The following is a 23,641-nucleotide window of genomic DNA, read 5'->3' as shown; positions in this document are numbered from 1 at the left end:
TGAACTTACCTTTGACACGTGTTGACCATGTGATCAAAGGTGGCACCTAACAATTATACCATTACTAAAACCTATTTTGATGTCTACTCACAGCTAGCAACATTTGGCAATCTCATACAGCTATACGTGCAAACTCCTTTTGAGGCTCATGCATTCTAACCTTCACGCTCACACATACTTGTGCTCATGTCATAGCATTCCATATTTAGTATAATTGAATCTGAATTCACGCCAGGGAAGGAATATTATTTCTGAAAGAGAAGGACAGGCGATGATGCCTTACTGAATGTGAAGGTGACACTGCAGAATTTTTATCCTTAAGCAGACCTTTAAGCAGTCCATGGCTGTAGCGATGCTTTAGCTTTCTCAGGCTGTGAAGAATTATAAAACATTCGTTCTGAACAATATCGAAAAAAGCTCACCAGATACTTCGGCCTGAAAGACCTCATATACTCTGTCATAAATCTTGAGTGAACATTCTGGACCAAGTACCTACGACATGATTTGAAGCCTCTGCTATTTTGAAAGTTTACCTGTTCCATCCCTTTCTTTTTCTGGATTCCCTCCTGAGTATTCTGTAAAAATCTAAGTCAGGAATATACATAATGATCATAAATTATCATAATTCACCAGTACGGATTGTGGCCTTTTCTCCTGATGTTTTTGATTCGTGCCTTCCTGCAACACATTATAAAGCTCAAATAAAAAAAGAGTAAAGTACTCATAGTTACACTTGTACTGGATACATGGATGAATTTTTACCTTCCTCGTTTTTCATTTTAAATTTTTACCAACCCCGGTAATCCTAAAATGGAGGAAGAAAAGATATAGGACTTACGTTTGAACTTAAAGTTACAGAAGGCTTTTGAGACAGTCGTGGACTCTGGAGAAGAAAGAAGCATTAGATCATTCTGTATTAAGGGATAAATAGCAAAAGGCTAATAAGGACGTACCATGAGCCTGGTGGGCTTGGCCTCAAAAATATCAATACCCACTATATCCCCAGCAAGACTTGACATGGGTTTGACCTCTGAATAGGCTGCGTAGTCAGCACTTATGGGTTAACTATGAAGAGACCTGAAAGAATTACATCAAATACTGATTGTGGATCATACGGGGACTGTGATCAGGAACCGGTTGAGCTCCAAGGGGTTCTGGTAGCCGTACATCTGGCTGTATTGTGAACTGCCACAAGAACACGGTATGTTAAGAGGCACTAAATCTTTAATTGTCGTACGCTACAGTCCTCAAAGTGATCGTAACGTCCTCCAGCGTTGTATCTGGTTGTAGAAACATATGATGGATGGCTTCCTGCACGGTCTCAATCATGAGGTTACCGTTGCCACAAAAGGTGAACTTACTTGTAAGCTCAGGTCGAAAGTCAGCACTAAAGAGCTGCAACTGTGGGTGTTTATGAAAATAGTCAGTAACCTTCTTCGTCAGTGGTTTTCTCTGCATTAGCCAAAGGTAAATTCTTGCCCAAAATTGAAAGTGTACCTACTATAATAGGTGGATCAGGTGAAAACAAGCACATATGTGGATGCCGACGCAAGTACATTGTGACTCCTTTTCTGAAAGGCCGCAGCTGAAGCGACAAAGAAAACAGAAAATTGGTGGTCATAAGCGAAACTAGCTTACATATGGAACTCCGTTGTTGGAAAAGCCCAGCCATTCTGGCTTGATGCTCGTGATCTTTCGGGGGTGATATATTCCAGAATAAGCCTCATTTGAAGTCAGGCGCTCGTACTTGTCATCGTAGCCAGGTTGCTGAGGAAGATAACGACGTCGTATTGGTCTGGAGTTGAAATAGTGAGGCCTTGCCACTCTGTAAACTCGAATGCAGGGCCTCCATATTTGATCGTCACTAAGACTTGCGCGAATGTAGCGTAGTGATGGTTTGAACGCTGGTTCTGACCAAGAACCGCTTGTTGGTATTAAATACCGTTTACCCTTCTTCCACCACTACATAGCATGACAAATTTAGCACGACAAACTGTGCTCATGTCGTCTTACCTCGCCTGATGGCGTTACAATGCTTCCATTTTTGTCTACATGAATGACCCGGCTCTGAATGTCAAACTGTCCGCTGCCACGGCAACTTTTCCAAGGCGTCTCATACCCGTTTTCGGGATTTATGTACTTCCTAATGGGTCTAAACTGAAAAGAATAGATATGCAGGTTTGCAAGGTAAAGCATGCTAGCTCAAAGAGTTACCTGGGGTTCATGTGTCTCAAAGGTTTCCATGAACCCGCGTGCTTCTGAAACGTCAAACTTCGGCTTCATGTAGTAAGGTTTGTACATCCGCCTCTTGTATGCATCCAAGTAAGTTTGTTCTTTTGGAACCCATGGTCTTGCAGGAGCTAAATCCATCTCTCTCTCTCTCTCTCTCTCTCTCTCTCTCTCTCTCTCTCTCTCTCTCTCTCTCTCTCTCTCTCTCTCTCTCTCTCTCTCTCTCTCTCTCTCTCTCTCTCTCTCTCTCTCTCTCTGTCTGTGTGTGTGTGTGTGTGTGTGTCTGTGTGTCTGTGTGCACTCTTAAACATTCTATCGCACCGTCATTTCTGCCGCGGCACTTCAAATCTCGCTGGACATTGCCAAGTGGCAACGAAACATATTCTTCTAATGTGCTGTCGGTGTCAAGAGATTAGGGTTTTCCTCTTACTTTCCATGGCAGAAGGTAGTGGACCGTCAGCAAGAGCTCCTTACAAGTCTTTCCGCCATTCAACACGGGAGCGTGAGTACATTTTGTTTGAAATTTATGTTTTACAGGTCGACTTGTTGAGGTACTTCAGGACTGCTAAAGGAGATGCTTCACAGCGTCAAGAGTGGTGACAGCCCAAACGATTGGAAGGTTCTTTCTGATTTTGCTTGGTTTCGTATTTGTACCTTCATTATCAGGTTCTTGTCATCGATGAGCTGACTGTCAGAGTCATGTCATCTTCGTGTAAGATGGCCGATATAACCGATGAAGGCATCTCATGTGCGCATACATTCTAGCTGGCAAAGCATTACTAAATTTCTTCTCGCAGTGGTTGAGGATCTGAACAAGAAAAGGCAACCAATGCCAACTCTTGAAGCGGTGTACTTTGTAAGAGCTACAAACGAGAGGTATTGTAGAGAAGTGCATCCACATTTTCAAAACTGGTTGTGTGCCAGCATTACCAAAATCATCAGCGATATGTCAGGAAAGTTTCCTTTATATAAGAGGTGACCAGCTAATCTTTAAGCGATTTGGCTTGATCTCAGAGAGAACTGGTGGTTTCAGGGCTTACATCTTCTTAAGTTCATCTCTTACGCCAGATCTCCTCAATATTATCAAAAGCGAGAAAACAGTGATTCAACGCCTTGCAGCACTTAAAGAGGTAGCTTATAACTAATTGTATGGATTTTCATTGTCACGACAACAGATGAACTTGGAGTATATAACCATCGATTCACAGGTGGTCTTCCTGATTGTTTGTGTCAACGTAATGAAGTTTATATATAGGGATTTGTAACTGATAATGCCATGGCTTTGGAACAACTTTTTGGGGAGAATAGCGATACCTCTTCAGATTATGAAGCCATGATCGACACGATAGGTACCCGCCTAGCTACTGTTTTTGTATCCCTAAAGGTTAGTAAGTCCGAGTCTATGCTCTTTTGTTTGATGACTTTACTTTTAGGAGTATCCTAGTGTGCGATTTAGAGCCCCTAATGCTCAGAGTTCAGAAGATGAACTTCCAGCCGCACGTAATTTGCTTTCTGCTAAGGTTGCTGCAGTACTTTCAGAAAGATTAGCAAAGTACAAATCAGCTCTTGCTGACTTTCCCAAATCCGAAACTTGCGACCTCTTAATTCTTGATCGAAGTGTTGATACGGTAAGATGCAACGTTAGGACCACCATTTTCCATGAGTCGTTTAGGTTGCGCCATTTATACATGAGTGGACGTATGATGCTATGTGCCATGATCTTCTAGGCATCGAAGGCAACAAATACGTTTATGAGGTGAGGATTATAGTTCTTGCCTTCTGCCCTGAAGCGCTTTTCTTTTCTGAAGATAACAACTGGAGACAAGTTGGAACGGAAAGAAGTGCTTCTTGAAGAGCATGATCCAATTTGGGTTGAACTGCGTCATCTACACATTGCAGAGGTTCTTAAAAAATCTTCTGGTCTTGTCCTAAACTCTCTAGCTCTACAGGCAAATTTGAAATTAACTGACAAGATGAATCAGTTTGGTTCAAAGAATAAGGCGGCACAAATTCGTCTGGGTGCAAAGTACGTTTATATTCTCGAAGACACCTGGATGAATGACTGTGTACGTTAATAGGGAGGGTCAGGATATATCGACAAGAGACATGCAAAAGCTGGTCCAGGCTCTACCTCAATTTCGTGAGCAACTCGACAAGTTAAGTCTTCATATTCAGGTACTATTTTCTTCATTTTTTTTTTTATGTTCAGCCACTTGAATATACTGTATGTACCACACAGATTGCAACCGTGTTGAACGAAAAAATATCTGAACAATCGCTTAGCGACATAGCCGCTCTGGAACAAGATTTTGCCTTTGGAGGAGGATCAAGTAAAGAGCTAGTCAGACTCTTCAACATCAAGCCGGTTAGTTCTCATGTGATCTACTGTTTATTAAATTTCTGCCTACAGGATATGTCTCTGGAAAACAAACTACGGTTGCTGCTTATATATGCGAGTGCACATCCTGATAAACTGGATGCCATCAAGCGTCAACAGTGGATGAAGGTCGCTCTTATTTGGTTTCTGCAAAAATTTCATGGTTAACTCGTGCAGCTAGCTAAACTGGGAGAAACTGACATGAATATTATTAACAATCTACGATTTCTCGGTGTCCCTCTATTAGATAAACACTCTGGCGGCTTTTTCAAATCAAGTCGTAAGGTATCCCAAACATATTTTGCATTTTGTGTTTCTTGGGCGATATCTCAATGGTAGGCACCATCAAGAAAAGAAAAAAAAGAGGACATTGATACTTGGGATTTTTCTCGTTTCTACCCCGTGATTGAGGTAATGGCCAGGCAAGTTAAGAGCTTTAGAAATCCTTGATGAATTTTAGGACATCGTTGGGGCGCTCCACAAGGGAGAGCTATCAAAAGAAGATTTTCCATTTGTTAAAGAGCCCGTTCCTATATCCATGCGAAACACTTCTACACCTGCTACCAGTCATAAGGTTCCACAGTCCATGCGTACAAGGAAGTCTACATGGGCAACAAAAAACGCAACAGATGATAACCCTGGAAGGTAAATGTCGGATTATGATAATCGATGAACTAAAGATGTTTTGTCAGTGAGACGGCATCAAGTGCCAACGTTGAAGGCAAAAGAATCTTCGTGTTTATTATTGGAGGTACAACTAGAGTGGAGGTCTGTGTCTTATATTTCAAGGCAACGACTAAACCTTCTGATCAACAGCTAAAAGCTATGCACAAGCTAACTTTAAAATTAAGACGGGAAGTCATTTTGGGTTCTACTAGCTTAGACGAGCCTCACCAATACCTTGAGGTAGCCTACTGAAATTTTACACTCTTTAAAGTAAAAATATGCAGAACATGAAAGGCCTTGGTAAACTTGAAGAAATCGAATTAGCTGATATTGACATAGATTGAAGCTTTATGATGGTACATTGCATTAAGAAAATGTATTCTTACATTAAAGAAAGAGTGGGAATGGCATGCCCATCAAGTTTCATAGGTGCCAATCAATTTATATCATGCTCCACACATTATATAAATGGACATTCACCTACAGAAACGTCTAGCACACTCCAACAAACAACTGAGGTGGTCGCCTATTTTACATCCGTGACCATCATCATTCCTGTAAGGGAATTTGGTATCTGAGGTGTACGGTCAAATCTAGTCAACGGCTGAAAGATAAGAGGTAATATGCCAACATGTTAGAAAGTGATGTCGTTTCTTATGTCTCGGTAATAGGGCAGTGCGATCTTATGGCAGGACCTCAGCATAAGTGCTCTCCTCCGTGTGACCACTCCACGACCATCTTCCTCCTGCTGCTCACAATGCTGCTATTGGTTGACGCGTTTGTTATTATTACTGTGTATGAATCTCGCATTTTTATCTGGCCGCCAGCTGAAGCCTCAAAGACCTTTCAATTAATTTATGCTTTAGGAGGATGCAACAACGTGAAGAATATCTCACTGGAGTCCTAGAGCTTCCTTGACGCACTCAAGGCTTAAGGTATGTTCTTTCTCTCTATCTAGCAAAGCTTGATGGAACTATAAGGGGAAAACGTAAACAATCACCAACACAGGGCGTACTCATATGACCTAACCCTATACATATACGTGGATCACGGTGATGCTCCACAGAGCTGATCCATCTTCGTTTTCTTTTTATTTTTTCTGCCACACACAGATAGCATATGTTCAGCATGATGAGCTCTTCAACATACTTGGCTTTCGCTTCTCCTTCACCATCCCTCCCTTGTCACAAAAACAAGCCACCACAGCTTAAAATAGATATGAGTGACACTCCAAATCACTCAATCAGCCATCATAGATGATTTCAAACTGATCAACAGACCAGTGTAGTGGTTTTAAACTAAAGTTCCAACCTAGGGATAAGGTGTGGCTGAACACTAAGAACCTAAGGTTACCAAGTGAAAGGGGCATATGCCCTAGCAAAGTGCTTGAATGTATAATCACCAGAAAAGCACTTCAAAGAGATGTAAAGAGAAAAAAAAACACCCCATTGTTGCCATACGTGTACTGTGTGCCTCTGAGCGCAAACTCAGGCTTAGACCTCCAACTGAAGTTTCTGCCACAACTTTTGGCAAGTCTCATTTTTGCTTGAGCAACATGATCACCAGTCTGGAAGCAAATATTGCTCGAGTTGAAACAGCACCATCCACCTAGAACTAAGAAAACAAGACTTTCTACTCTCCAAAAAGTAAAAAACTTATATCACTTTGCAAATGCTAAAGCTCAGGAGGAATGTAAGCATAGTGTAGTGAGGATCCTGTCATGTAAAGATGACAAAGCTCTTGCATTAATGGTACATGGAACCAGTCAATGCCTTTTTCAAGTTGGTTCTCACACCTTGTTGAATTCATCAAATAGTTAGGACATCAAGAGTGATAGCTTACCTGGATGGCTTGAAGAGAAACATCGCCTCAGAGGATCTTCAGCAGCTGGAGGGTGAGAAATTGGATGATGTGGATGTTGAGCAGTTCCCAAACACATATGCCATCTATCAGGTAAAGCCATACCCTTTTCCTTGTAGAGCTTCAAGAAACCATTCCACACACATGGTATCTTAGCCTTGATCTTGAGCTCGTAAAGCTTGTCAAGAGCACTTGCATAGCTTTGGAAGTTGAGCTTGAATAACCTCTTCTGCTTCATAATTGGAACCTGAGTTTCATCTAGCTTCACCTAGCACCATAAGAAGTTGCTTGACTTCAATATCCTTATCGACTATGCCATCATCTTCCCCTGCTTCTCTTGCCTTATCTTCCTCAGACTCACCAACTTCATTGTCTTCTGCTACCACCATTGCCACATTCCTCTGCCATACTGCCACTCTCACAACCAATCCTCCCACCACCACGATCAGGAAACCCACCACCACTCCTCCCACCTCCCACCATACTGTGCACTGCTGCCCACTAGTGCAGCACCGCTCCTCTACTAGCTCCCTGCCACCACACAATCCTAGTCCATGCCACTCAACACCACCCACACCACCTCCAGAAATCTTCAACTGTGTGTGCTGTACTGTTACACCCACACCACCGCTGGAAATCTTTGCCCATGTGGGCTATGCCGCTCACTAGAAATCTTCACCCATATGTGCTGTGCTGCTCACTAGAAATCTTCACCCATATGTGCTGTGCTGCTCACTATAAATCTTTGCCCATGTGCAGCTAGAAATCTTCTCACCCCGAATCCAACAATTATTACATTTATAAGTCAAAATTCTTGAAAGTTTACACTTATAAAGTTCCATGTGCTCAATATAGGTTATGCTAGAGTAATGCCTACATATAGTTGGTGAATAAAAGTTTTGATGCAGAAGGTAGGATTTTGATATAGGTATGGATTGAATGTGACAAGTTTTCTCCTTTATAGATGACAACTTCTGTAGAATCATCATCATCATACTCATATCATACTCACTTATCTAAATCTACTATTTTTATCTAGCATTTAGACAGCATATATTCCTTTTTTAGCTAGGAATATACTTTTGGTCTAATGGTTAAAAGTTTAAAAACTTCAAAGAGACAGCATAGATCATGTGCCAAAAGGGTGGCAATGCTTCAATTTTGATTATAATGACACTCTAAATCAAGTGAAATTTTTTAAGGCAATCAGGCACATTTTGAGCTGCAAGCTCTCTCTCTCTCTCTCTCTCTCTCACACACACACACACACACACACACACATATACACCACAGAGAGAGAGAGACAGACAGAGAGAGAGAGAGAGAGCTCTTGGTTGAGGAATATAAGAGCTACATTACAGTTTCATAAGCTCTATCAACCATGGGCATTGATAGCTTGATCATAAGAAATTATGGAGAAGATATTCCCATATTGAATCCGGTCTTTGCAATCAAGTTGATTGTGTTCTCAAGTGAACACTCTCTTCCCAATAAAGTCCTTATGTTTTTATTGCTATATATTTTGTAAGTACTACATTGATCCAAGTGTTGCAGCTCTACCACCTTCTTTGGGACATTTCCACCTTCAGGAGGATGTTCATTTGCTTTATATTAACAAGCTTCTATTGGATTCATCTATTTTATGTTTATCAATTGAAAGGTATATTATCTTGGAGTGAATGGTCTAGTAACTCCTTGATGTATAAGGTTGTGGATGATAGCCCAAAAGCTTGAGCAGAGTTCCTTGACCATTAGTACAACTCATCCTTAGACAAGGACTTTGTTAGAAGAAGAATTGTTATGCACCAGTTTTGACCACATGTTAACATGGGTCAAATGTCTTAGGGTTAAGGATACTTAACTTACCCTAGATGCTCATGACAGTGGTGGTGGGGTGGAGTTTTTAAGGTAGTTTGGGGGTGGTTGGGTGGTAAGGAAGTATATCATAGTTTAGGTGAGGCTAGACACTTTTATCGTTGTTGTTTTGTGTTGGGTTATAACCATAGAAAAAGCATGAAAAGCCATATTTTGAAAATAGTTGAGCTTCAAGTAAGAGTTTTCAGCTCTTTACTTTAGTTGCAAAGATAGAATAGATAGATAATAGATTCCTTCTTATGGGTCCTAAATTTGGATCATAATTCTCATTTCTATTAATATTAAAGAATGCTTTTGGTTAGAGTCTCAAGACAATTTTCTTATTCAGATTGAAGTCCATGGGCTACTAGTTTTAAATATGATAAATTTCTAAAACTAATTATGAATATGCAACTGATGCAAATAATATATTCTTTCTATTTCACTTGTCAAAAAGAAAAGTAAAGAAAATGTCTAAGTTTTGGTTTAAACCCTACATTCTCTCAAATCCAAATAATATTTCCTCTTCCAAACCTATTATTAAACTAAACTATAGGCTACTCATTACACATCTCAACCACAAACCATATACCAAACTAGCTTTCCCTTTGAGGTCCTAAAGTATTACCCCTAAAATCTTAATTATAGATTTCTAACATAACCTATGGCTATCCTTTAGCCTTCCATAGTATTCTATAGATAAACAAAGAAAGTACAACCTCAATCTCCTTAAGATCCACATTAATACACATTGTGCAATTTATGCACTAAGTGTAAGGAATTAAAGAAAATGACTTGAGAGATGATCCATGAAAGCTTAAATATAAAGGGAAAGAGTTTAGTGCACTTCCTTTTCCAATTGTTTAACAGTTTTAGGTTACTTGGGGTTAAGCGTCCTTAGGTTTAAATAATACTATTTTAAGTAGCCTTTTGGTAAGTTTAAATTCAAGTTCATAACACCATAATCTCATTTACAATCTAAGTATAGGATTAACAAGTCAATTAACCCTAATTAATTTAAAGGTAATGGAGTAGAGTGCCTCAAGGATGGTTGGGGTTTAAAGCTAAGTATAGGATTAGCAAGTCAATTTAATCCTAAGGAGGGATATGAGTAATGGAGTAGAGTGGCTTGAGGATGGCTGGGATGTTATAATCTAGCATTAAACAACAAAGATAAAAAAGCCTAACCTTGCTTAGACTATGTTAAAGTTCCTCACCACCCAATCACCCTCGAGCTATTTCAATAGCTCCACTACACCACCACTACTATAAACCCTTAGGGTAAGTTAAGCCTCTATGCCTTAATATACATTTGAGCTAACTTTTAATTCATGGTCAAATTTGGTGCCTAACAATTTATCTTCCCCCTTAACAAAATCCTTGTCCTAAGGATAAGTTCAACTAGCTATCATATTGTTTTGGTAACTTTACTCAAGATTTTGATCCATCATTTATAACCATATACATCAAGGAGTCACTAGAACCTTCACCCCAAGATGGCACATATTTCAACTGGCTGATATAAAATATTATATGAATCATTACCTCAATTGAAAATTACATCTAATAAGCTACCTTATAAATATGCTCTAATATGTTATATAGACTAGCATATCTGTGAGAAAGTTTATCACCCTTCCTACCCATAAAGACATTAAGGTGTTTTGCCACTCATTGGAAAGAAAGATCTTTAGCTCACATAAATACAAGATCTCCTACCTTATATTTTTGGAATTGGTGATACTTATTTGTAAACTTCTCCACTATTGTAGCACATGTGGTTTTTACTCTTTATCCTATGGTGATTTTCCATAGGATAACTATGAAGTGGAACCTAAACCCTTTATGTGTCACGTGTCATATGCCACGTACCATATGCCACGTGCCACATGCCACATGTCCAAAGGACAGTGGTGCAAAACCTGAGTTTTAAAGCCTTGGGCCACTGAACGAAGGAACGGTGCCAAATTTCCAAGCATGGAGCCAAGGAACAATGGCATTAAAGCACAGAATGACTCTTGAGCATACGGCCCAAGGAGCGAAGGGACAGGAGTATAGAGCGACTTCGAATAGTCTTAGAGCATTCAACATCCCAATGTCAGGACCAGCATGCAAAACAGAGCTAAATAGAGTCTGGCCATATTTCAGCATATCAATGGTCTAATGTGAAGATATAAATACTTCACCAGCTAGCATGGTATGGAACTTGGGCTTAGACTCAAGCCAGACGTAAAACAAGGATAAGCACGCAAGCGGGAGCTAGACTATGCCTCAAGTTAGTTGGCTATACCTGACCTACCCACTATCCCTACTATACATTTGGAACCCCTTATAGCCCCCTTGCCCCCTTGAGGAACACACGCTTTGGGCTTTCACCCCAAGCCTCTTTTAGTATTAGGAGTTAGTCTCTGGGATAAGCTTGAAACTTACTAAATATGGAATGTCTCTAGATTGTGAATTTGGACATGGGACAAATACTATTGTATTCAGGATAGTCCCTACATTCTGTAGATATGCCAAATGAGCAAATCTAGACACTTTCCGTAAATAGCATTTGGGACTGAAATGAAACTAACACAAAGGGCATGATAGCAAGGGTGTTTGGCAAACATGGTAAGCTATCATTTAGCAAATATTGAGGGACCAATCTCAATATCGCAGGGGTTCTTGATATTAGCAAGTGCAAGCCAATGACACAAATTTCTCAAACCAGGCCAAGTATGCTCAACAAAAAACACATAAGGTTCCTACCTTATGTTTATCCAATTTAAGTGCATAGTTATTGACCAGTTTCTCAACTAGCTCAAGTGGGAACTGATAACGGGTCCAGCAATACCAACCTCTTGTCGTTATGGTAGTAAGGAAAGAATATCTGAAAGGATTAGTTGACAGGTAACTGTAAGCCACAAATTTTTCCTTTCCAATTTGCTAGCTTACCTTGTTTATCCGACCAACACTGCCTTGGCCTTTGCTAAGTTCCTTTGCCAACGTTCCCACCTATTGCACTAGCTCCTACTTGGTCTTACTTGGTTTTAGCTACTCACTACATGAGCAACAGAGCATTAGCCATCCATACACAGATTCCCAAATCTCTCCCAATACCCCTCCTTGAGTTAGTCTGGATTTAAGGTTCAGCTACACTCTCTGCAGGCACAAGTAGCCAAGCACACCAAGCCTCCAGGTTTCTAACATCCCTTGGTATAACAAGGCTTGATCATGAAACCCTCTAAATCCCAAGCCTTGGGTGCAACACTTGCTTTGGGACGTCGGGAGGAAACCCCGTGGCCTAATGGCCCAGTATGGCTACCTCTACCCTCCCACTTCCATCCCGAAGCCCCTAGGAAGGGCGAGGACTAATAAGCCTCAAGGTACTCAAGTAGCGCACCACACCACATGAGCTGGAAGCACCAGAGTTAGCTCCCGAGCTTGATCTTGAACTCAGTCTCGACCTCGAACTCGACCTCGTACTCAGTCTCGGACCCAATCTCGAATCTCGCACTCTCTCGAACTCGGTCTCGAACTCGGTCTCAGAGTCAGCCTCGGACTCGATCCCGGACCCTATCTCAAACTCGGTCTTAGAGATGGTCTTAGACTCGATCTCAGACTCAGTCCCATCTGATGAACTCTTTATCATTTTGGTCATGCTTTCGGGGATCCTTTTAGCTTACAACACCTTGGGGAGTTGGTTTCTTACAACTCCACCACCCATAGAAGAAGTTTCATGCCCATATCGAATGTCTCTTTTTAATACTATGACTTGTTGACCATGTCTCTGGGGGCATCCCCCCACTTAGCGGTGTGCCTAAGTTAGCCTCCCTGGCCAAGAGCCAATGACAACAAAATATAGGTGTCCCTATACCCCTCACCTCACCATGCTTTAATATGGGGTCGGGACTTGAACCCAGCCTTGCTTTACTAGGGGGTTGGGACTCAAACCCAACCTCTATAGAATATGTCTACGGATTTGACATCCCCGCGGGGAGTCAGGTGTAGTTCTCTACACCTGATCGACCTAGCTAAATGCTAATTAGCTTACCTTCGGCACGCCTTCAGGTCCCAACATATGCCATTGCTCAACTTCACCAATTGATACTTTTAATTGAACTTTGCATAAGTACATAGAGTTTTACTTTGTAAAAATTCCTTCAATAGATTTTGCGTGTTTGTTAGGTTCTCCTCCGGTTCCTATGTTGCTTCGCAGTGTGGAAATGCTTTTCACTTCACATGGAACTCCCTCACCCCATGTCATCGCCAGAAAACTCCTTGGTACACGGCAGGAAGTGCGCCATCTTTGTGAAGTGATCCACCACAACTAAAATGCTGTTGAAGCCTCTAGAACTCGGAAGATCACTCAAGAAATCTAGGGAAGATGCACCCAGTGTTCCATGTGAACTTACTCAAGCCGTACTTTGAGGATCCGCTTCGCAAGGACCAAATGAGACCTTTACCTAAGGTTATCCAAGGGGAAAAGGAATACGAAGTCGAGGCCATCCTCAATATGTGCAAGAGCAAGCAATAAGGATGTGACATCTCTCGAGGAAGTCGGAGGCGGTAAGCTACTTTACCGATTCTTGCCTTAATTTCGTAAGGCCCCGCGAACCTGCTTAAAGAACTCAAGATCATTTCATTTCTAGGAATACATGCACTTTACCTTTGGGTCAACTTCTGGTTGATCCCATTTGGTAGCTTTAGGTTCTTAGTGTTCAGCCACACCTTTTCCCTAGTGTTGAACTCTACGTCCCGGCGCTTCTGGTTCACATACTTGGTTTGCCTTTGTTGAGCCCGTTTCAAGGAATCCCTCACTAAAATCCATATGTTGAGTCTTTCTGCCATGAAAGCTTCCACTGCGGGTAACTCTCCACGATACTCGGCCACACTGAGTTCCACAGGACCTTCAATAGCTTGCCCATTGATGATTTCCTATGGACTCATCCTGATACTCAAGTGTGGTGAATTGTTATAGCACATTTCCGCAAGTCCCAAATGACTTACCCAATCAGTTTGGTCTCTCGAGACATAGAATCGCAAATAATCCTCCAGCTGCATATTCACCCTTTCCGTTTGTCTGTCTGTCAAGAAGTGTTAGTGCTATCAAACTTGACTTAATACCCAATACCTATATGTGGGTGATAGGCTGTGCTAAATTTCAACTTGGTGTGATGCTGTTCTAGGAAAGTTCTCCAAAACCTACTGGTGAAGATCTTATCTGGATCTGAGATAATCTCTTCTAGCCTTCCCCACACTCGAACCACTTGTTCAAAGAACAGCTTCGCCACACCTTCCGCATCCACTTCCATTGTGGTGGGTATCAAATGTGCCATCTTTGAAAATCGGTCCACCACCACAAATATTGCATCAAACCCCTCACTTGGGGGGAGTCTCGTGATGAAGTCTATCATAAGACATTTCCATAGACGATTTGAAATTGGGATGCCTTGTAACAAGCCCCCACTAACCTTAGTCACGGCTTTGACTTGCTGATATGTTGGACATGTCTTTACATAGTCTTGGACGTCCTTAGCCATATCTGGCTAGTGATATGTCCTCTTGAGTAAGCCCATCATCTTGGGCACTCTGCCGTGTCCTGCAAGAGGTCTATCATAACACTTTTCTAAGGCTACCTTCCTTAGTTCCCCTTCTGAAACATAAACCTTTGGTTGTTTATAATAGATGAGTCCATTGCGTTCTATATAACCTGTTTTCTCTTCTGTTGGCAGTTCACTTCTCTAGTGAGCTTTTCGCGCTTCTTGGTTCCTTAGCAACACTTCTTGTGCTAGACCATCGTTCTCATACATTGTCCGCACATCATCCCAAAATGTGGCTGTTGCGCTAAATATTGCCAACTTCAAGCTTGCCTTTCGACTTAGAGCATCTGCCACGATATTGCTCTTCCCAGGTTTATACAGAATCTTGCAATTGAACTCAGCCAAAGCATTGGCCCACTAACTTTGTTTCCATCTTAGGTCGGGCTGTGACAAGAAGTGTTTTGTTGCCACATTATCCGTGTAAACTTTGAAGTCCCTCCCAAGGTAGTGTTATCACTCCTTGAGCACCTTGACCACCGCAAATAATTCCTTTTTGTGGGCAGGCCACTTTCGCTGAGCCTTATCCAACTTTTTCGAGAAGAACGCCATTGGATGGTTGTCTTGCTTCAAAACTGTGCTCAACACAAAGTCCAAAGCATCTGTTTCTACCTTAAAGTCATTACCAAAGTCAGGTAACACAACCACGGGGGTCTTCCTCAACTTCCCTTTGAGGTGGACAAATGCCGCCTTGCATTTCGCTATCCATACCATCTTCCCTTTACCCGTTTGGTCCATTAAGGGGTTGCCTCCTAACTCATTTAAGTTGATGCATTTCTCATATAGTGTGATCACTGTGAACTTTTTTCTGGAGTTGTTTCCTTGGCGGTGGTCTAGACTCGAGTATGCATCAATGAGGACGTCGATCTTCCCTAGGGGGGGAGAGTGTCGCAAATGTGACTTCAGGTTTTGAAAGTTACTATAAGAAACCAACTCCTTGAGGTGTCGTAGGCTAAAAGGATCCCCGAAAGCACGACTGAAATGATAAAGAGTTCATCGGATGGGACTGAGTTTGAGATCGAGTCCAAGACTGACTCTAAGACCGTGTTCAAGATAGAGTCTAGGATCGAGTCCGAGGCTGACTTCCAGACCGAGTTCGAGACCGAGTTCTAAACCGAGCTCGAGACAGAGTCCTAGATCCGAGATCGGGTCTGAGACCGAGTCCGAGGTCGAGTCCGAGGTCGAGTTCGAGATTGGGTCCGAGGTCGAGTCCGAGATTGGGTCTGAAGTCAAGTCCGAGATTGAGTCCAAGGTCCGGTCCGAGATCGAGTCCGAAACCAAGTCCGAGTACTAATACAGGTCAAGGGGTGAAAGCCTAAATCGTATGTCTCCCAAAGGGGGGGCTGTAGGGGGTTCCAAAAGTATAGTAGGGATAGTGAGGTCCATGAACTAGTCTTGAAGGAACTCTCTGTGAGACACAAAATCCCTAGGCCCCAAAGTGGAGCCGGAAGGGCGCCACATGGTAGTGGCCGAAGCGAGAGCCAAACGAGCGTAACACGTTTGGACCAAAAGCTCCGACTTGAAAAGTCAAGAGCGGGAGTGGAACTCCCAACGAAGTGCTCGAGGAACGAGCACGAAGCGAGCAAAAGGCGAGGCTCCAAAAAGGGACCCAAAAGGACTAACACATGACACGTGGGAGTGTCCGAGATGGACCCGAGTTGGAGTCCGAAGTGGAGTCCGAGGTGGACCCGAGATGGACCCGAGTTGGAGTCCGTAGTGGAGTCTGAGATGGACCTGAGATGGAGTCCGAGATGGAGTCCGAGATGGAGTCCGAGGTGGACCCGAGATGGACCCGAAATGGAGTCCGAGATGGAGTTCGAGATGGACCCGAGATGGAGTCCGAGATGGAGTCCGAGATGGACCCGAGATGGACCCGAGATGGAGTCCGAGATGGAGTCTGAGATGGAGTCCGAGATGGAGTCCGAGATGGAGTCTGAGGTGGACCCGAGATGGACCCGAAATGGAGTCCGAGATGGAGTCCGAGATGGACCCGAGATGGAGTCCGAGATGGAGTCCGAGATGGACCCGAGATGGACCCGAGATGGAGTCCGAGATGGAGTCCGAGATGGAGTCCGAGATGATGTCCGAGATGGAGTCCGAAGTCGAGACCGAGACCGGGACCGAGACCGGGACCGAGACCGAGACCGAGACCGAGATCAGGACCGAGACCGAGACCGAGGCCGAGGCCGAGACCGAGGCCGAGCCCGAGTCCGAGTCCGAGTCCGAGTCCGAGTCCGAGTCCGAGTCTGAGTCCGGAGCCTGAGAGGGTGAAAGCCCAAAGCGTTCGTCTCCCAGACCCTGGGGGGTTTGGTGAGCTCCAAAAGTATAGTAGGGGGAGGACTGCAGTGGAGCCAGTTTGGCCAGGAAAGGCCAGTTTGGCCCAGGAAGGCCGGACCCAGTGTTGGGTGATGAGCTGCCCACTGGGAAGTCCAAGGCTAGAGTGAACACGGACCGACAAGCGGGGTAGCTTGGTGAAGTGTTCAAGAGCCGGCTCTAGTTCCCCCGGGAGATCGACTGGCCAATGCTCCCAGTCCAAGTGTGGGTGGCACTACCTACTTGGATACCTGGTGTGGCTCAACGGAACCCGCTCTAAGCCCATGGCTAGAGCACCCAAGGGCAGAAAGCGAGGAGAGTACCCAGGTGGCTCGCGTAAGGCCACGGTGTTCCGAAATGTTGTCCCAAAGGCCCAGACTGTGGAAAGGAAGAGGAGCAGTCCTCTGGGGTAGTGACCAAGGACACAGTCACACAGTGAGGAAGTCCTAGAGGATAGTGGGACTTAGTGGTCGGGCCGGTGGGCCTCGATCCAGTGGCAGTGTTGGCGAACACAGCCAAGGACAGAAAGGGACTTGGTGGGGACCGGAACAGAGGTATTGGGGAAGGTTATTCCCCATGTCTGTAGGCATCCTAAGGATGTTAAGGAGTGGATCTGGGATGATCACTCATGGATGGATGACCCAGTCTTTGAGAGACGGGATTGGAATGTAGGTGGTGTTGGACCACCAGTGTGACCGAGGTAAATGGGCATGGCCTTAGCGTAACGGGCCGATATGTCGGTGGTACCTTGGGGTGTCGATCATGGGATCGGACACGTGGAGCACTTGGACCAAGTGCTAAGGTTGAGTGGCATGGATGCCATTCTCGGGGCTAGCAAGCCCCAAGTCCTGAGTTGGGCTTATGGAGGTTGTGAATGAGACTCCTCCAAGTGGTCGGAGGTGTGGTTAAGTGACTAAAGTAGAATGGAAAAATTAGTCGCTTACACTCTCTAGTGGTGCTTCCAAACTAACTTTAGGTTGAGACTGAGGCCAAGGGGCCTTGCGTGGGAGTGAGCATGGACTCGGGTGGTGCCAGAGGGGCCACTCAAGGAAGTGCTTAAGAGTAGCTTCCACTCCTAGAAGGGACGCCGGGGGGAAACACTATGGCCTAACGGCCCGATATAGGTACCTCTACCCCCCCACTTCCATCCCAAAGGGAAGACCCAAGCCCCTAGGAAGCGCAAGGACCAATGAGCCACAAGGTACTCAAGTAAGGCACCACTCCACATGAGCCGGGAGCACCGCAATCGGTTTCCCCGAAGCAAGTGTTGCACCCAAGGCTTGGGATTTAGAGGGTCCCATGATCAAGCCTTATTATACCAAGGGATGTTAGGAACCCGAAGGCTTGGTGTGCTTGGCTGCTTGTGTCTGTGGGGAGTGTAGCCAAACCTTAAGTCCAGACTAACCCGGGGAGGGGGATTAGGAGAGATTTTGGAATCCATAGATGGATGGCTAATGCTCCATTACTCGTGTAGTGAGTAGTTGAAACCAAGTAGGACCAAGTAAGAGCTGGTGCAATAGGTGTTAACTTTGGCTAAAGAACTTAGCAAAGGCCAAGGTGGTGTTGGTTGGATGAACAAAGTAAGCTAACAAATTTGAAAAGAAAAAATTTGTGGCTTATAATTTAGTATCAAAGCCTTTTCCAAGGATAGAGGTGGATTGCTAGAATATGGCAAAGGCGGGGCGTAAACAAACCAAGGCGGAGATGAAACCTCCAGAGCTGGAGCCTCTGGTCGAACAAGAGGCTATGGATGAGGAATCCTTGCATAAGGAGGACTCCAGTGAGGAAACTTCCAAATAGGAGTTCGGTGGTGAGTGTAAGCTCCTGAGTTTGGACTTCCCAAGAGGTCACCCAGCCCAATACTATTCAAACCCAAGGATGCTTAACCCCAAATATCCCAAGACCTTTAACCGATTGGAAAAGGGGGTGCACTCTTGTTCATGGGCCCTTTCCCTCTATATTTGAACCCCTATGGATCGTCTCTCGAGTCGTTCCCTTTAGTTACTAACAATCCACCACGCTTCCCTGCAAGTTCACGCCCTCGTGAACGAAAGCTGAGAGCCACAGCTTTCCCGAGAGCCCCGCTCTCTTGACACCCTACCCCTTGGGTCGAGCCCTGCGGGAGCAAACTGGACCAGCCAGATGTCAATCAACATCTGGTGTGATTCCTCTAGCCAACCAACAGAGTCGGACCCGAGACCGCTCTGATACCAAATGTAAGCTCCTGAGTTTGGACTTCCCGAGAGGTCACCCAGCCCAGTACTATTCAAACCCAAGGACGCTTAACCCCAAATATCCCAAGACCCTTAACCGATTGGAAAAGGGGGTGCACTCTTGTTCATGGGCCCTTTCCCTCTATATTTGAACCCCTATGGATTGTCTCCCGAGTCGTTCCCTTTGGTTGCTTATAGTGAGGTTCGGTCATTCAAGGCTCAATTGAATGTTCTAGAAGGACAATTGGCACAGACTAATGCCTTGTTGGAGACTCTTTTACGCAAGCTAAAGCATAACGAGAAGCGGAAGAAAAAGCCAAAGATTGCGGATGCTAGTAGCACAAAAGGTGCAGACCCTTCGGCAGAGATTGAGGCAGAACCAAACAAGGTCGAACAGATTGAAATGGAATTAATCCCTCAAGTAGTTCCTAAGTATAAACCAAAGCCCCCACCAGTCTTCAAGGGAGTGAATGACTATAAGGTGGTGGAGGACTGGTTTTACGATATGGAGGACTACTTCCAAGTGTTGCAGTTACCAAGCTCAAAGAAGGTCCCATGTGCAAAACCATACTTGGCAGATAATGCCAAGTCTTGGTGGAGAACGACAGAGGCCAACGAAGGACCAGTGGCCACTTTGGAAATGATAAAGGTGAGGATCCACGTGACTTATGTTCCTCCAAATGCTACTCTACACCTAAGGGATGAGAGTAGGCTGAAGCAAACAAAAACCATTCAAGAGTATGTAAATGGGTTTTGTAAGCGACTAATTTTTCCTATCTACTTTAGTCACTTAACCACACCTCCGACCACTTGGAGGAGTCTCACTCACAACCTCCATAAGTCCTATTTTGGACTTGGGCTTGCTAGCCCCGAGAATGGCATCCCCGCCACTCAACCTTTGCAGTTGGTCCGAGTGCTCCACGTGTCCGATCCCATGACCGACACCCCAAGGTACCACCAACACATCAGCCCATTACGCTAAGGCCATGCCCATTCACCTTGCTCACATTAGTGGTCTGACACCACCTACATCACAGTCCCGTCTCTCAAAGACTGGGCCATCCGTCCATGAGTGATCATCCTAGATCCACTCCTTAGCATCTTTAAGATGCCTATGGACATGGGGAATAGCCTTCCCCAATATCCCCTTTCCGGTCACCACCAAGTCCCTTTTTGCCCATGGCCGTGTTCGCCAACACTGCCACTGGATCAAGGCCCACAGGCCCGACCACTAAGTCCCACGGTCCTTTGGGACTTCCTCCTCACATGACCGTATCCTTGGTTTCTACACTATAGGATGGCTCCTCTTCCTTTTCATAGTCTGGGACTTTGGGGCAATGTTTCGGAACACCGTGGCCTTACGCGAGCCTCGTGGGTACTCTCCCCACCTTCTACCTTTGGGTGCTCTAGCCATGGGCTTAGAGTGAGGTTCTGTTGAGCGACGCCTGGTATCCAAGTAGGTAGTGCCACCCACACTTGGACTGGGAGCATTGGCCAGTTGATCTCCCGGGGGAACTAGAGCCAGCTCTTGAACACTTCACCAAGCTACCCCGCTTGTCAGTTTATGTTCACTCTAGTCTTGGACTTCCCAGTGGGCAGCTCATCACCCAACACTGGGTACAGCCTTCCTGGGCCAAACTAGCCTTTCTTGGCCAAATTGGCTCCACTATAGTCCTCCCTCTTACTATACTTTTGGAGCTCACCAAACCCCCTAGGGTTTGGGAGACGAACGCTTTGGGATTTCACCCTCTCAGACTCGGACTCGGACTCGGACTCGGACTCAGGCTTGGGCTCGGGCTCGGGCTTGGTCTCGACCTCGGCCTCGGCCTCGGTCTTGGTCTTGGTCTCAATCTCGGTCTCGGTCTCGGTCTCGGTCCCGGTCTCGGTCTCAGTCTCGGTCCCGGTCTGGGTCTTGGTCTCGGTCTTGGTCTTGACCTCGGACTCCATCTTAGACTCCGTCTCGGTCCATCTCGGACTCCATCTCGAACTTCGTCTTGGTCCATCTCGGACTCCGTCTTGGTCCATCTCAGACTCCATCTCGGACACTTCCACGTGTCATGTTTTGGTCCTTTTAGGTCCCTTTTTAGAGCCTCACTTATTGCTTGTTTCATGCTCATTCCTCGAGCACTTTGTTGGGAGTTCCACTCCCGCTCTCGACCTTTCAAGGTGGAGCTTTTAGTCCAAACGTGTTACGCTCATTTGGCTTTCGCTTCGGCCGCTACCACGTGGCGCCCTTCCGGCTCCACTTTGGGGCCTAGGGATTTTGGGTCTCATAACTCCACCACCCATAGACAAAGTTTGATGTCCTCATCGAACGGTAAACCCTTTTATAAAGTAACACCCGCATGTATTACCATTTCCATCCTTGGCACCCAGCTAATATTTGTCTATGGTTTGACACCGAAGGCTCACTATGCCTTGTTTATCCTCTAAGGAGCATAATTTCTTCAATATAGAGACTCACTCGACCATCTGGGGTGGTTTGCTCCCTTTTATTGGTTCAGTTTTTGCTAAACTTGTTAGAGACACCCTCTCTAACTCAATTCCACTTCTCATTCTCGAGTTGTCTCAGATTCCATCAACCTAACCTTTGCACTTTGGAACTTTTAATTTTAACTTCTCAGAGTCAATTTCCTAGGTGTCTCCGACACCCTACGTTGCACATGGTGCAACTCCACTCCCCTATCCTAGGAAGTTCTTTACTTGAGGGCACCATCATCCTCTCTTTAATATTATGCCACCTTTGGCACTAAGTTCTAGTTATTATAATTTGTGCTAGGGCTGCTTACGGCCCTATTAGTTGGCTAGCTTACCACTGCCCCCTTTAGAGCATCCACTTTTGCCAAATCGGAGCGGTTGGGAATCCATCCTTGGGGAAACATTGCCTTTCGACCTTGGCCTCGGCCTCGGTCTCGGTCTTGGTCGCGATCTCGGTCTCGGTCTCGGTCTTAATCTCGGTCTCGGTCTCAGTCTCGGTCTTGGTCTTGGTCCCGGTCTCGGTCTTGACCTCAGACTCCATTTTAGACTCCGTCTCGGTCCATCTCGGACTCCATCTCGGACTCTGTCTCGGTCCATCTCGGACTCCATCTTAGTCCATCTCGGACTCCATCTCGGACACTTCCATGTGTCATGTTTTGGTCCTTTTGGGTCCTTTTTTAGAGCCTCGCTTATTGCTCGTTTCATGCTCATTCCTCGAGCACTTTGTTGGGAGTTCCACTCCTGCTTTTGACCTTTCAAGGCAGAGCTTTTAGTCCAAACGTGTTACGCTCGTTTGGCTTTCGCTTCGGCCACTACCACGTGGCACCCTTCCGGCTCCACTTTGGGGCCTAGGGATTTTGTGTTTCACAGGTTTATAGCAAAGAGGATACTTGTCACGGATATGGGTGATATAGACGCATTCCATGCCTTCATATCAGGCTTGCAAACCTGGGCTCGCGGTGAGGTGATGTGTTGGAACCTGACCAACTACAAGGAAGCATTGGATGCGGCTATCAAGGTGCATTTCAATGATCACCTATGAAAGGGGAACATGACGGGGTTGGAGTCCACATTTAGCAAAGGGGCCAAACCAAGGGGAACATATAGCAAAGGGAAATTCAAGAAGAGTTTCTCTAAGAATGAGTCCTTGGGGTTCCGGAAAGGCAGATCCTGTAGCCAAGGAGCGAGTATGTGGGGGAGTCAAGCAAAAAGAGACAAACCCATAGATAAAAAGGGCAAGTCAGCTAGCAACGTGGGAAACAACGTATGCTACAACTGCGGTGAAGCAGGACACTTCTCAAGGGAATGTCCCTACCCGAAGAAGGCCAGAGCTAATATGGCCATTAAGTCAGATGAAATTCAAATTGACGTACGTGATCTAGTCCCTAACTCAAAGTTACGCATTACACGAGCAACTTTGGTAAAAAATCATTCGCAACATCTACTAACCCTCCGAGGGAAGCTCGGAGGTAGCTTTGTTAAGATCCTTATTGACATGGGTGCTTTGGATAATTATGTGGCTGCAAACATAGTCTGGCAAGCCAGACTAACGGTGCAACAGCTGGGTGAACCAAGGACTATAGAGTTTGTTCAAGGTAGCTAAGCACCGATGAGGTACTTTGACAAGCGAGAGTCGAGTAGGGACATGGAAAGTAGACATGGATTTCATCGTGTTAGACATGGTGGGATTTGACGTAATCTTCGGGATGGATTGGTTCAATCGGTTTGTGATAACCCTATATGGACAAGGTAAGAACCTTGTGGTACTGGCGAATGCCCGAGGAGAACGATCCAAGGTGGAGGCCCAAGATCTAAAGGTAGGGCAATGTAAGGCCAAAGACTCCTACCTAAACCTAGTGTCCACAAGAGAACAACTCACTAAAGGGACCAAAGCAACAATTTTGTGCTTACTCTTGGTGAAGAGCATGGTTGGTCCCGACTATTCTGAACACTGACCGGCTGATCGGCCGACTATGGTTATCGACCAGCTGTGAAAATGCCGAATGGCCAAATGGTTCACAAAATTTTTGTGAAAAAAAAAACAATTTTTAGAAAAACCACATTAATAA

General features: G+C 44.9%; 1 protein-coding gene across 1 annotated transcript; it reads left to right on the top strand.

Moving 5' to 3' along the window:
- Positions 1 to 2,664: 2,664 nt before the first annotated feature.
- LOC9662136 (SNARE-interacting protein KEULE) lies at positions 2,665 to 5,524 on the top strand. Its single transcript, XM_024666112.1, has 18 exons — positions 2,665 to 2,731; positions 2,790 to 2,848; positions 2,896 to 2,977; positions 3,027 to 3,105; positions 3,154 to 3,204; positions 3,263 to 3,359; positions 3,405 to 3,437; positions 3,485 to 3,613; positions 3,663 to 3,857; positions 3,902 to 3,985; positions 4,038 to 4,130; positions 4,179 to 4,255; positions 4,308 to 4,409; positions 4,462 to 4,594; positions 4,640 to 4,735; positions 4,946 to 5,028; positions 5,299 to 5,374; positions 5,423 to 5,524. The coding sequence occupies exons 1-18, from the start codon at positions 2,665 to 2,667 to the stop codon at positions 5,522 to 5,524; spliced, it is 1,638 nt and encodes a 545-aa protein (XP_024521880.1).
- The last annotated feature ends 18,117 nt before the right edge of the window (positions 5,525 to 23,641 follow it).

The sequence above is a fragment of the Selaginella moellendorffii genome, unplaced genomic scaffold, assembly GCF_000143415.4.
Source record: "Selaginella moellendorffii unplaced genomic scaffold, v1.0 SELMOscaffold_135, whole genome shotgun sequence".
Classification (NCBI taxonomy): domain Eukaryota; kingdom Viridiplantae; phylum Streptophyta; class Lycopodiopsida; order Selaginellales; family Selaginellaceae; genus Selaginella; species Selaginella moellendorffii.
The sequence above is the reverse complement of the archived record's forward strand: the minus strand, read 5'-3'. Positions and strand labels throughout refer to the sequence as shown.

Bases quoted from the DNA above. Each gene is read 5' to 3' on its own strand.
- LOC9662136 (XM_024666112.1), top strand. From the start codon at position 2,665: ATGGCAGAAGGTAGTGGACCGTCAGCAAGAGCTCCTTACAAGTCTTTC. The intron at 2,732-2,789 runs GTGAGTACATTT...GAGGTACTTCAG, and splicing joins CCGCCATTCAACACGGGAGC to GACTGCTAAAGGAGATGCTT. The intron at 3,360-3,404 runs GTAGCTTATAAC...TCACGACAACAG, and splicing joins GCCTTGCAGCACTTAAAGAG to ATGAACTTGGAGTATATAAC.